The sequence below is a fragment of the Oryzias latipes genome, chromosome 16, assembly GCF_053564925.1.
Source record: "Oryzias latipes strain Hd-rR chromosome 16, Olatipes_Hd-rR_3.1".
Classification (NCBI taxonomy): Eukaryota; Metazoa; Chordata; class Actinopteri; order Beloniformes; family Adrianichthyidae; genus Oryzias; species Oryzias latipes.
The window spans coordinates 36,034,597-36,048,126 of record NC_136252.1 but is presented as its reverse complement, the minus strand read 5'-3'; the positions used below and the strand labels follow the sequence as shown (position 1 = coordinate 36,048,126).

The following is a 13,530-nucleotide window of genomic DNA, read 5'->3' as shown; positions in this document are numbered from 1 at the left end:
CCGAAGAGAAATCAAACAGACTTGAAGAAAAGTAGAGAGCAGACAGCTCTGCTGAGCATGCTCAGTGGAGCTGTCTGCTCTACTGAGCATGCTCAGACGGGTGATATTGATTCAACCAAAAGCATGAATGTGGATGTTCCACAAAGACTGATGACACCAAAGAAATGCAGATTTGAACCCAAAAAAATGTGTTTATTTACACAGAAACTTCACTGAAAACACAGAAACCGTCTCCCCCAAATGGGTCGTACCAACACGGGGTTGCGGGTGTGTCTGTCAGAACCTCCATGCAGAAGACACAGAGACTGTTCTGACAAAATGTGGCCAATCAGACGTCAGGACTCTCCCCATTGTGTTGGAGGGTGGGGGGTGAGCTGAGGTGACATATCTAAAGCTGAGTGTGTGTCAATCATCATGTGGGGAAACCAAAAGACTGATGATGACGAGAACAAAGCTCACTACTGGAATGAGGTTTGGGGGAGTAACTCCAGTCTTCATCACATCTACTTCTTCTTCTCTTATTATTTTTATGACCATCTGCTATCAATCCCAGCATTCAGTTCTCATCTGTTTGGAGCAGTGCCATTGTTGGCAGGTCAGTAACTGCATACGGTTCCGGTGGTACCTGGACCACGGTCTGGCGCCCCCCCCCAGCCGTCCCCCCAACTCCATCTGGATGAAGCTCGTCTGCTGGACTATTCAAACGTGTAGTTGTAGAGTTAGATCAGTTCATTCTTCTCTCTGAGTTCTGGTCCATCGCCCGTCTGTCCTGGGGGAGGATCCCTCCTCCATGTGGACCCCCCCCTGAGGTTTCTGCTGTTTTAAGTGTTTTTCCTCACAGAGAAGGGGGGTCTAAGCCTAAGGCCAGGGATGTCCAGTTTAGTCTGGTTCGGTTCGGTTCACTTTAGCCATTACCGGTTGAACTCTGTGCCCGTCTGTTCTATGATCCATGTTCATAGATCCAGTCTGAAGCCCATCAGACGACTGTTGATGGAAACATTGGGCTAAAAAAACTAAATAACAAAATCAGAACCACAAGAACCAGCTGGGTTCAGAGAACAGAACTGGACCTTCTCCGCAGCCCCCCCCTCCCCCCATCACTTTTTAGTCACTTTTCTGTGAGTTTTACTGACCTATGGCAGGACTGTACCAACCAAACGACTGCTGTGGTCATTTGGACCGGAACCACCCACCAGAACATCTGCTCAAAGGTTCTGTAGAACCTCTGCTGAGGTCCGGAACCTCCAGCAGTGAAGATCTCTGACCGGAACGCTCCTCTGGGCGGCGCTATTGAGCTACCGGGAAGCCGCGGAGCCAGAGGGGAGTCGGGGGGGGGGGGGGAAACCGGACACCCCGGGAGGAGCCGCTCCCGGCCGGGTTACCGGAGCAGAGCCCGGCGGACGCGGCAGCTGCAGGCAGGACACGCACGCGCCCAGAGAGACTCCAGCCGAGGAGCGGAGGAGGTTCCTGTGATCCGCTCGACCGCCTCGCGCCGCGGCGGGAACCGAGTTACCGGGAAAGTGCGACAAGTCCCGTCTGAGGCCCCGGCGGCGCCATGAAGAAGAACTCCACCGGGAGAAGGGTGAGGACAACCGAACCGGAACCCGCCTTCGGGCCGCTTTGGTTCCGTTACAGCCGGTCGGTCGAACAAAAGCTCGGAAGATTAAAGGCAGGTTTATTGTGAAGGGACGACCCGCCACTTCCGGTTTTCATAGTAAAACTACTTGATTTCGGTGAACAAGTGAGTCCAAAAGTTAACGAACCTGCGGTTCGAACTGAGGTTCTACGGGACAGAAGAGCACTGCAGAACCAGACCGTGAACGCACCACAGACAGGATGTTCTCCCCGGTTCTTCTCTATGTTCCCCTGATGGTTCCTGTCAGGTTCTGGTTCCTCTGTGTCCGCCTCAAGTTCTGCCTCAGGTTCTCCATCAACATCAAGATGTGCATCAGTAGAACCCTGGTCTGCTCTGCTGAGCCCGTGACTCGGTTCTTCTGCTCAGTACAGAACCCAGCAGCTGAACTCACCTGTTCCTCTGCTCTGTTTGTCAGGCTCCACCGGACTCCATTTCCCAGAGTTCCTCTCCGGAGAAAGTGGGCTGGATCCGGAAGTTTTGCGGAAAGGGGTTCTTCAGAGAGATCTGGAAAACCCGTTTCCTTATTCTGCGAGGAGACCAACTGCTCATCAGCCAGAAGGAGGTAAGGGGGGGGGGGGGGGCTTCATGGTTGCCATGGCAACAAACTCCAGGGATGGACACATCGGGGACCCACATCAGCTTCAGATATTCTGGTCAGACAGACATTCTCCTTCAGTCTGTGGGACTGACGGAACCTTTTCTGTGCCGAGCAGCAGAGTCGGGTTTCATTCTGAACCACACAGATCCAGTTTCACCGCTGCAAGACGCAGCAGAACCGGTGTTCTCCTGTCTGTAGAACACGTGGAGTCTGAACGAGGTTCTCCTCAGCTGGAGTCCAGTAACCTCTGGGGGGGGGGGGGTCAGAACAGGTTCTGCTGCTGATGGACTCAAAGATCTGCTGGAACGGAGGTTCTGATCCGGTCTGTCATCTCTGTGAAGGAACCTCAGGCTCAGACGGGTCGGTGGTTTTGGTTCCTGAAGGTTCTGACCTGGTTTACGGTTTCAGCCGTGGAAGGTGTTTCCGTCCCGCTAATGCTAGCAGGACAACTGTGCTGTCTCCATGACAACCAGGGAGCCACACCCCCTAGATGAGCAGAGACAAGGTTGTCCTGAAGAATTTAATTAACAAAAACTCCCCCCCCCACAGACACACACAAACAAAAAGGCACACACACACATATTTGTTAGTCAAATCATCTGCTTTGGTTTTCCTGGGCTGTTGTGTGTGTGTGTGGGGGGGGGGGTGTTGTTGTTCAGCTGCAGCTAAAGTCGTACTTTCTGGACTGGACCTGGTTCTGGTTTTCTGTCGTCTCAGAGATGAAGCCCATTCTGAGTCATTGACCCCCACCCCAAAGCACTTAAACCAAAAGAAGCAACAGGAGGCCACGCCCCCTTTTTCTATTCCAGCTCTGTACCTGCTGTAAGGCCCAAAGCCATTTACAGTCACACACACACAAACACACACAGATTAACACGAACAAACACACACACTTCCAGTCTTATCTCACCACACATCAATGATCTACCAGAGCTCTAAACATCCACATGTTTGCTGATGATGCAGTAATATTCATGCCGTGTTCTGACCTCGGCGATGGTTCAACTTCAAGACTGCCTCTCAACGTCTCGTCTCCTAAACACCAAAAAGAGCGGACGATGTTCTCCAAACGACAGAACCGTCAAACTTGTTTGAACTTGTTTGGACCATTATACTTCAAATTGTCATGCATACACACAGTGGTGGACAAAATAGTTGGTCCCCCTCAGTTAAAGAAAGAAAGTCCTCGATGTTCACTGAAATGACTTGAAACGTTCAAAAGTAACAATAAATTAACATTTATTGAAAATTAAATCATCAAAATCAGCCATTACTTTAGAGTTGTTGATGAACAGAATTATTTAAAAAAACAAACTAATGAAATATGGCTGGACAAAGATTGATGGTACCTCCATAAAAGACTGAGAACTAATTGTCCAGGGGGTCATGATGAACTCAGGTTTGTCCTTTGATTGACATCACAGCTGTTTTCAAACCCAGAATCAGTCAGTCTGCCTATTTAAAGGGAGACAAATAGTGAAAAGGTGTGAACCAGACTGAACATGGACAACAGAAAGCCAAGGAGAGAATTGTCCCAGGACATTAGAAACACAATTATAGACAAACACGGTAAAGGTAAAGGCTATAAAACCATCTCTAAGCAGCTTGGAGTTCCTGTGACCACAGTGACACATATTATTCAGAAGTTTAAGACCCACGGGACAGTAGCCAACCTCCCTGGACGATGGAAGAGGAACATTGATGACAAATTGAGGAGACGGATAGTTGGAACTGTATCCAACGAGCCCAGAACAACCTCCAAAGACATCAAAGGTGAACTCCTAGATCAAGGTACATCAGTGTCAGATCGCACCATTCATGGTTGTTTGAGCCAGAGTGGACTTCATGGGAGACGACCAAGGAGGAACCACTGTTGAAAGGAAATCATCAAAAAGCCAGACTGGAATTTGCAAAAATGCATTCTGGGAAAATGTCCTTAGGACAGATGAGACCAAACTGGAGCTTTCTGGTAAGGCACATCAGCTCCATGTTGGTAGACTCTCCAACCAAAAGAACACTGTCCCTACTGTGAAACATGGAGGAGGCTCAGTTCTGTTTTGGGGCTGCTCTGCTGCATCTGGAACAGGGGGTCTGGAAGTTGTGAAGGTCAAATGAAATCTCCAGATTATCAAGGCATTCTGGGTAGAAATGTGCTGCCTAGTGTCAGAAAGCTTGGTCTCAGTCACAGGTCATGGGTCTTCCAACAGGACAACCATCCAAAACACACAGCCAGAAACCCCCAAGAATGGCTGAGAGAAAAGCGTTGGACTATTGTGAAGTGGATTCTATGAGCCCAGATCTGAATCCCCTTGAACATCAGTGGAAGGAGCTGAAACATGCCATTTGGAGAAGACAGCCGTCAAACCTGAGACAACTGGAGCAGTTTGCTCATGAGGAGGGGGCCAGAATACCTGTGGACAGGTGCAGAAGGCTCATTGACAAATACAGAAACCGTTTCATTGCAGTGATTGCCTCAAAAGGATGGGCAACAAAATATGAAGTTATGGGAACCATCATTTTAGTCCAGCCCTATTTCATTAGTTTGTTTTAATAAATAATTCTGTTAATCAACAACTCTAAAGTAATGGCTGATCTTGGTGATTTAATTTTCAATACACTTTAATTTATTGTTACTTTTGAACATTTTAAGTCATTTCAGTGAACATTGTGGACTTTCTTTCTTAAACTGAGGGGAACCAACTATTTTGTCCACCACTGTACACACACAACACAATTACACAACCTTCACCTGCCCCATGAAGCTGGAATGGTCTGTAGACGGGGGCGACTGTGTGGTCAGTGCTGTAACATCTGGATCAGTGTGCCCCCCCCGAGAGAAAAGCAGCTGCAGACGTGGTTTAAATCCCGTCAACCTGGAGATGAGTGAACGTCAGAAACAGTTTGTCCGTTTCTGAAACGGCGCCGGGACGATTCTACGCCTGTTTGGGATTCTTTTTTCTGTGGGTTGTGTGTTTTTGTGTTTTGTTGTTGGCGACGTGACATCGAACCAGCAGCAACTACAGCTGAAAAGTCGCTTTGCTGCTACACAAAGCATTCATCAGCGTGCACGTTCACATGCACGGGGGCTCTGCTGCCATAAATGGCACCGACCTATAACCACCAGGTAAAACGTGACTCATGGGCAGCAAGGCAGGAACTAAACCTGCACCCTTCCCATCAATGGTCGACCGCTCCACCTCTGGCCCACAGTTGGCACTTGGAAGGGCTCACCGGTGAGGTGTCGTTAAAGAGCAGCTATTTGACCCCGCCCCCCTCTGACTGTGCCAGCAGCAGGAGACTCAGACAGCTGCTTAGGCTCCTCCCCCGCCCCGCCCCTCAGGAAGTGTCAGTTTAAAGATGTTGAATAATGGAGGCTGTTTCCATGGAGACAGAGCAGGTGAGGTTAAATGTCTGTGTGTTAGCGGCAGCAGCAGGTGACCCCCCCCCCTCCAGTTCACAGGGAGTGGCTCAAATGTCGACCCAACGTCAACCGGTGCCAGCGTTTGCTCTCAGATGGGAGGTTGTGGGTTTGATTCCAACATTCAGGATGTGTGTTTATGTGCGCTCACCTGTGCGTTCACCTGTGTGCAGGTAAGGGACCCGTCCCGGGCTGAGGAGGTTCTGGATCTGTCCGACTATGACGGGTGTGAGGAGGTCAGGAAGAACAAGAGCCGCAGTAAGAAGAACCACAGCCGCTTCCGCCTGCAGCGCTGCTCCTCCCCAGGAAACACGGTAGGCCCCTCCCTCTGGCCCTTACCTGCTGCAGAACCAGACACACCTGGACCAAACACTGGGGTCTGACCTCTGACTTTGTTACCCACTGAGCGCTGGTCTGTGGTGATTATTCTGGGATGGCTCACACGCACAAACAGCAGTAGGAAGATTTAGCGCCTTTAGTGGAACATCTGAAGCCCTAATTGGTTCAAGGTCCAGTCCCGGTCCAGTTTCCTGTGAGCCGGACTAGACCAGACCGGGGTCAGTCTGATGATCAGGTGAGATTAAGGGGAGGAGCCTCTCAGGCATCAGTTATGACCGTAAGGACATTTCTGACATCCCTCCTATGAGGACCAGAGTGACGTGGTTCTGGATCGGTTCGGACTCTCTCCGCCCTCCTTGGTGGCGCCTGCATAAGTGCGATCCTGCCATGTGCTGCTTTAGCGTCTGCACATTCTGGACTCTAACCTTCGCCGGATGTTCTGTGGGTTCTGCAGGTTCCTAACCTGGTGTTCCTGGCCGTCAGTCCAGAGGAGAAGGAATCGTGGATCAACGTGCTGAACGCGGCCATCAGCAGAGCCAAGAACCGGATTCTGGATGAGGTGGGCTCAGACAGCTGCTTGAACCTTTCTGAACGGTTCTCCATCAGCGGGTTCTGTTGGTGCTGATCCGTTCCTTTAGGTTGACAATGGATTAGTTCTTCCAGCCTGAAGGCGGTTCTGATCGTCTGAAGGCAGTTCTGATCAACCATCAGTTTCTTTTAGTGGTTTGTCTGGATCAGGTTTACGTACCAAACCATCAACCAGAACTTCTGTTCTAGAAACATTTGTTGTTTCACTGAAGATGAAAGTCTTTCAGATGTTTTGATCTGAATCTCAATGATAAAAACTCAACAGAACCTGGACTGAACCGGGCCAAAGTGACGGGTTCTCCTACATATCTCTATGTTCCAGGTGACAGTGGAAGAGTCTCAGTTGTGTCACCTGACCCGAGATCGAGTAAAGATTCCTCACAACCGCCGACTGCCAACCAGAGGCCACCTGCTGGCCGTGGTCAGTACCGCATCTCCAGGTTGTTGTAGTCTGCATCAGACCGGTTCCAGTCCGGGATCCAGGTCTCCCTCAGGTAAAGGTGAAGCTTTTCTCTGTCTCTTAGGCCTCCACCTCCTCCTCAGATGGGATGCTGACTTTGGACCTGGTTCAGGAGAACCCCGCCCCGACTCAGGGTCTGGACCGGTGTGACGGCTTCCAGGAAGACCCGGACAAATCCCTGCCCGGCTGTTCTCCCGTCTCCCCCAGCTCCAAAACTGACAGCCTGTTGTCTGCGCGGACCGCCGGGCCTTCTGGGAAGTCTCAGAGCCTTCCTCGTGAGAAGATAGGCTCCACCCACAGCCCAGATCCAGGAAGTCGTCTCTCGGAGGCAGAGAAGAACCGCTGCGCCTCCACCGATGAGATTCTGACTCAACCGGAGACCAGAACTGCCACGAAGAAGGGTGGGGCGGCCCCCCCACCAGGAGCCCCGGAGCCGGTCAGCCGCCTGCAGGAGCTCATCGGCCAGAAGCTGGAAAGGACGGAGCGGCTGCTGATGGAGGTGCGGCAGGACGGGGGCTGGGGGGGCAGAGGAGGGCAGGAGTCGGCCGAGGAACTGAGAGCTGAAGCCGAAGGGCTCCTGAAGGAGGCGGCGGCGGCGTGGAGCCAAGCCCGGGACGTGCTGCAGGAGATCAAGGAGCTGAGGGTACTTTACCAGCAGCTGGACCCCCCCTCCCCACAAACCCCCCTCAACAGTGCCAACTCCAACCGCATGAGCCTGATGTGAGAGGGTTCTGGACCAAACCAGAGCGCATCCCGGAACTCATCAGGACCTCCATCAGCTGGAGGTCTAGCACCTGATCTCCCGACAGGTCAAGTGTCAGCTCTGAAGCTCCGCCCCCAAAGCTTTCAGCTGTTCTCAGAACAGTCACAACCAGTCTGGTTCTACCGGGACTGGGTTCTGCTGCACACCTCAGCCCAGATTTTAGACGAGCTTTCCGTCCTCATCTTTCTCTCAGACTCCTCAGAACTGGATCTTTTGACTGGGTCCGGTCGGGACGGCAGGTCGAACACTTAATGGTGAAGAGAGCTGTTGCCATAGTAACGGCTCATCACACAAACTACAGTTGAGAAGGGGCGGGGCCATGAGTTTTTATGCATCACTTTTTGCAGTTGTGTGCCACACCCTCAGAAGAAAATGGATCTGAGCTTTCATGTTTATTAGATTTGAGTGTGAGGACCCCCCCCCCACCAGAGCAGACGGGACCACATTCAGTTCCAGAAACGGTTTTCCTGCTGTGGCTGTTCCAAAAGCTGACGTGTGCTGTGTGGCTGCTGCTGTAAACTCGCAGAGGATGATGGGAAATGAAGTCCAGATCATGTAATGAAATAAAATCTCCAAACTGAAACCAGCACAGGTTCAGCCTGAGGCTGCAGGAGTGTGCATGTGAGTGTGTGCACAATGCTGTTGGCATCATCATGTGACAGGAAGCAGGTGAGAACACAGGAGTGACCTGTCAGACAGTCACACGGGTCCTGTGAGCTGATTGGTTCATGCATCACCGGTGGAGCAGCAGACAGGTGGACCTGAGACGACCCTGAGCAGAGGCAAAGAGACACGAAGCTCCGCCTCTGTTTCAGGTGTGTACCTCTGATAGTTTGCCATTGATAAAAGAGCCCATGTCAGGCCACGCCCCCTGACCCCACCACAGCTCACGGGCACCTGTAGAGGTCGATCAAAATGTGATGGGTCATTTTTTGGTAACACCAACCACTGGAAAGGTAAGTTGCCACGGTAACGGCTGAACTGACAGCAGCAGGAGGGGCTTCCTTCAGGTTTTATTCAAAAACAACAGAATATAAAAATAAACCGGTGACAGGAACCGGACTAGCGCCAAACCCAAAACGGCAGACAGGTGTGACAGTTAAGGGGCAGAGCTTATTGGTCAAGTTCTTTAAAAGTTTTAGGCCTGAACCACAAGTCCAATTCAGGAATTTTCTGCCTCTGAACAGAACATCTCCATGGTAACAGCACCTGAGGCTAATGGGAAGTGTAGTAGTTTGTGTTCAGGGTCAAATATTCACAGGGGTTGGAGCGGGGCAGAGCATCAAGTGTTCTCTGGGTCGGTTCTGACCCATCTGAATGGTTCAGCTCCTCTGGAGGCAGTTCTAAATGGATTTGGGGGACGGCGTCACCTGCTGACCCAAAAAAGGGGCCACCAGAACTCGGGAGAACCTTATATTCGGATCAAGTTGGTGCTTGAGGTCCATTCTGACCCATGTCCCATCTGGATCTCTCCAGACAAGCAGGTCCACCTTGTTACCACGGAAACGGGACATGATCTGCCAGCAGTCCTGATCTTAGAGCCTGCAGCTTGAGGCCACGCCCAAATGGGGTCATGGGGGGTGGCAGGTGCAGGGGGGCCGGGCAAGGCAGCTACTCGTCTTCATCTTCGTCCCCCTCGTCTTCTGCGTCCCTCTTCCTCTTCTCTCCCTGAGCTGCAGCTTCATCTGAGAAGCAGAGTGAAGGTCAGACAAACTGGGGGGTCACATGACCTTTACATTGATCCCACACGTGGGAAATTTGTTTGTTACCATAGCAACTGACAGCAGAGGGGGGGGGGGGGACCAAGAATAATATAAAAAACAAGAACAGAGAAAATGTAGCATAAAGTCAAACAACAAGGTAGTATAATTTAAAAATCTATTTACAGAACAGTGCAGGTGAATAGATGTGCAAAGGTTATCTGTTGCATCAGCAGTGACTGGATTTAATTCATGAACACATATACAACTTAAAGGAGGTCCAGTTTACCCAGAATGCCGAGGATCCTGCCCCCGCCCGCGCCCACTGAATTTCTGACCAATCCCGCCCGCTCCAGCAAAACTCATAGAATTTAGTCCCGCACAGTAATAGAGATGCATTGATTTTGTATCGTCTCCCGTCCCGCAGGAAAAAAACACGTATTTGTATTGATATTATTACTAAAGAGACTAATGTCCCTCCTCCAGCCTCATCTTTTCATGCATTCCTCTTGTGTAATGTGCAACTTAATTATCAAATATATTTTCCCAAATCCTGTTCGGTTAAAAGTGTGCGTGTGTGCGCGCGCAGACAGACGGCCTGAAGCGCGCTCTTAGTAAGAGGCGGGGCGGGGCGTTGCACCCCCCCAACAACAGGTTAGATGACAGAGGCCATTGGGCGTCTCTACCTGCTGCCTTCACGGAGCTTCAGTACTAACGTAGTCCGCTAATTTATATTCATGAGATATTCATGGCAGCACTGATCCCGCTGGTTATTTTTGCCGCCCGCTGCACAATTCAAACCGCCCAATCCCGCGAGATTTGGGTTGGGTCCCGTGGGACCCAATCCCAATGCAGCGCTCTAGTCTGGAGGTTCCTCTGATCCCCTTCAGAGGACAACCACAGCATCCTCGCTAAGAGGAGAGCACAACCCAAGAACTGTTGAGCAAACAGCAGGAGATCTGAACCTTTTTCTGCAAACAGGTGTTAGCATGACGCAGCAGGAAGTGACGTGTCTGTAGTCCATCCTCCTTCATTTGTAGTTCAACAGAATGATGTCATCTCTGCAGAAAAGGCGGAGCCTCTTTCCTCCTCTGCTTTGACCTGTGGCGTCAGCCTACAGGTCCAGGAGAACCGGGTTCTCAACCAGACCCCCCCTCATCACTTCAGGAGGGTCTGTCCATGTGAGGGAGGAGAACAGACTCACCTCCATCCTCATCTTCATCCTCTTCGTCCTCTTCCTCCTCAACATAATCTCCATCATCGTCTTCGTCCTTCAACAGAAACAGGAAGCTGCTGACTGCGCTCAGTCACAAGGAGCCCCCCCCCTCCCCCTCCCCATCTGGATCAGTGGCACACCTGGATGCCGTCCTTCATCAGGTAGGAAAGCCCCACTTCCTCTTCTTCAGAGCCGTGCTCTTCATCATCTTCGTCCTCCTCATCATCATCTCCGGGAGGACCTGCCTCCTCCTCCTCATCTAGAAAAGAACCAGTGTGTTGACAGGAAACGGATCAGGTGAGTTCAGACGGAACCAAACAAGAACTTTAGGTTTGTCTTAGACCTTCATGATTATTCTGAAGAACCAGCAGAGCGGGTTCCTCGACCTTCAGACTGTGACGGATGGCGCCTCACCGTTGTCGGACGCCTCGTTGTCCTCCTGGTCGAACCCGTCCAGGTAGGTGAGCTGTGGCAGCAGCTGGAAGACGCGCTCCCTGTAGTCGTCCAGAGAGGACACGTCGCAGCCGTACAGGTCCAGACTCTTCAGGGCCTTCAGGCTCTGCTGCAGGTCACATGACATCGCCGTGAGCAGCGGACCTCCTGGGAGGACCAGAGGAAGGCGCCACTTACCAGCGGCTCCAGGCTGCTCAGCTCCTTCAGCTTGTTGCTGCTGAGGTTGAGGTGGGTCAGGCCAGGACACTTCTCCACCAGCGTGTTCAGCCCCCCACCGATGGAGTTCTCACTGACCTCCAGCTGAAACACAGCAGTCGGGTCTCAGTTCTGCTGTAAAAGGCGGGAAGGCTGAGCGGTTCAGACCAACCTGAACCTGGAACCATTTGGTTTGCATCATTCTGAGGTCAACGTCCTTCATTCAGTTTAGACGTTTGGGAGGAAGGTCAGACCTCCTGAGGCTGCGGTCATGACCACGTCTCCTCACCTTCTGCAGTTTGGGCAGCAGGGGCATCTTGGACAGCGAGCTGAGGCCCACGTTCACCATGCTGAGGACCTCCAGCTCCGTGAACTCCTCTGACAGACCTTCCACCTCGCCGTCGCTGGAGCGGCAGTTGTCCACCACCAGCTCCCCCACCTGGAAGCAGACGGCAGCTGAGCAGACCTGCAGCCAACACCCCACCTTCGGCGCCGCAGAGCGGCCGCTTCACTCTGAGGACAGGAGGCCTCGTCTACCAGCCGGGCTCTGGTCCAGAACCGGTCCTGGTGGATTTCACAATCCCCTTAGTGTCTGCTCCAGAGAGCTTCAGAGCCTAGACGTATGTGGAAACGCTCCACCAGGCGTGTTTGGAGTTTTAACGCCATGCCATCATGGTAGCCAATCAGATGTGCAGCACTTCCCCAGAGCTCCATCCACAGCGCCACAGCTGATTGGATGAATATTTATTCTTCCTTTTCATCCGCCCGCCGTCCGCAGTCACGTGACACCAGCAGTTTTACCACCATGACGCTTTCATACGTCACCATGATGGAAACCAGACGGCCTCGGCGTTCCCGCGCCCCCTGCAGGCCGTTAGCGAAACTGCAGACGTTTGATGACAGGCAACAGGTCTGGACCAGAACCGAGCTCTGGACCTTTGGAACAACTGCAGTGTTTAGGTCCATAGAGCCCAGATGTTTGTAGGGTTCTGTATGTGAACTCATGTTTACCACAATATAGAATATGTATAGTAAAGTAAGTCCCATAAATGAGTGGTACCTATAGAAGCTAATCTGTGTTGGTGCTCCCCATTCCGAACCTGACCTCCCATTTCGAACCTGACCTCTGCACGGCTTAAGAATGAAGGCAGACGGACCGAGGACCACCGGTACCGTCCATTCCCCGCGTCCTGGTCTCGGACCGTGGCTGAGGTTCAGCTCACGTCTGCCCGATATTCCGCCAGAAGGCTGTTTGAAATGGACCGAACCCACCCGGGTCCCCAACAGCCAGCCGTGCATCGAAAAAATCCAGCTCCGAGACTGGACTGCGCATGCGCATTGAAAGTGGTCCGAACAGACTCACCGAGCTGGAGCTTCAAGCTAAAACGGCGCCGAAGCATTTCAGCAGAACTGCGGTTCGTCAGGATCACCACTGTCATCGGAACCGCGATCATCCTACGGCGGGAAGTCGCCCCGCTGCACACAGTCAACGGAACCCGACCGAAACAGACCCAAACCGGCTCGCGGCTCTTTCTCCACATTAGCTAGCTAGCTGGAGCTGCCTCGAGGCTTCTCCACGGAACACAGGAAACCCGCACGTGGAGCGGGCGGGAAACAGAGCTCCGCTACTAGAGCCGCGCGGGTGTAGCTCGCGCTAAGACGACGGAACACGCGCGCGCGTCTTTACCGCTAACGCAGAAAACAGGAGCGGCTGCGGGATTCTCACGCACCTCGGTGGGACTTCGGTTTCGGAGCTCGAGGCTGATCCTCTTCTTCATCTCCATGATGAAGCAGGAGCACAGAAAGTAGCAAAACAAAAGAGATGGCGCGCACGCGCGGCTCAGTCCTCTGTCGCGAACACGCCTCCTCACGCATTTCAAAGGCTCCGGATCCACGTGGGATCTGATTGGTTCGGTCTGAAGCTCCGCCCCCACAGCGTACGACTGAATACTCTTGACCGCGATTGGTCTGAACGTCAGGACTGACCAATGAGAATGCGAAGATAGACCCTTTTTTAAAATGTTTAGGCTCCTCCCCTTTCTGTAGAAACAGGCTGATCTAAGAAACCAGAGGATCCCAAACACGAGATCAATCTGGGATTTCCTATTCTACAGAGCAGAACGTGAACTCATCAGGAGAACATCAATCACCTTTGAGGGGATTG

The 13,530-nt window shown here is 52.1% G+C and overlaps 2 protein-coding genes across 4 annotated transcripts; one reads left to right on the top strand and one right to left on the bottom strand.

Annotated features, from left to right (window-relative positions):
* Positions 1–1,273: 1,273 nt before the first annotated feature.
* On the top strand, positions 1,274–8,385 carry plekho1b (pleckstrin homology domain containing, family O member 1b). The gene is made up of 6 exons (XM_023964544.2): positions 1,274–1,582; positions 2,052–2,198; positions 5,826–5,966; positions 6,446–6,550; positions 6,902–7,000; positions 7,104–8,385. Exons 1-6 carry the CDS (start codon positions 1,556–1,558, stop codon positions 7,761–7,763), a joined length of 1,179 nt encoding a protein of 392 aa, XP_023820312.1. The 5' UTR covers positions 1,274–1,555; the 3' UTR covers positions 7,764–8,385.
* A 414-nt stretch (positions 8,386–8,799) lies between these two features.
* On the bottom strand, positions 8,800–13,289 carry LOC101164877 (putative acidic leucine-rich nuclear phosphoprotein 32 family member C). 3 transcript variants are annotated; one of them, XM_004086678.5, is made up of 7 exons: positions 13,097–13,289; positions 11,656–11,805; positions 11,349–11,471; positions 11,133–11,280; positions 10,859–10,977; positions 10,707–10,773; positions 8,800–9,487 (listed from the first exon to the last, which is right to left on the bottom strand). In XM_004086678.5, exons 1-7 carry the CDS (start codon positions 13,148–13,150, stop codon positions 9,414–9,416), a joined length of 735 nt encoding a protein of 244 aa, XP_004086726.1. In that variant the 5' UTR covers positions 13,151–13,289; the 3' UTR covers positions 8,800–9,413. The 3 variants fall into 3 exon arrangements, with proteins under 3 accessions (XP_004086726.1, XP_078789869.1, XP_078789870.1); XM_078933743.1 differs by having other exon boundaries at positions 11,133–11,277; XM_078933744.1 differs by lacking the exon at positions 13,097–13,289 and adding an exon at positions 12,491–12,682.
* Positions 13,290–13,530: the final 241 nt, after the last annotated feature.

Excerpts from the sequence above, each read along its gene's own strand:
- plekho1b (XM_023964544.2), top strand. The coding sequence starts at position 1,556 with ATGAAGAAGAACTCCACCGGGAGAAGG. Across the intron at positions 6,551-6,901 it reads AGAACCGGATTCTGGATGAG|GTGACAGTGGAAGAGTCTCA; the intron begins GTGGGCTCAGAC and ends TCTATGTTCCAG. Across the intron at positions 7,001-7,103 it reads GAGGCCACCTGCTGGCCGTG|GCCTCCACCTCCTCCTCAGA; the intron begins GTCAGTACCGCA and ends TCTGTCTCTTAG.
- LOC101164877 (XM_004086678.5), bottom strand. The coding sequence starts at position 13,150 with ATGGAGATGAAGAAGAGGATCAGCCTCGAGCTCCGAAACCGAAGTCCC. Across the intron at positions 10,774-10,858 it reads TGATGAAGGACGGCATCCAG|GACGAAGACGATGATGGAGA; the intron begins GTGTGCCACTGA and ends TTTCTGTTGAAG. Across the intron at positions 9,488-10,706 it reads GGATGAAGATGAGGATGGAG|ATGAAGCTGCAGCTCAGGGA; the intron begins GTGAGTCTGTTC and ends TCTGCTTCTCAG.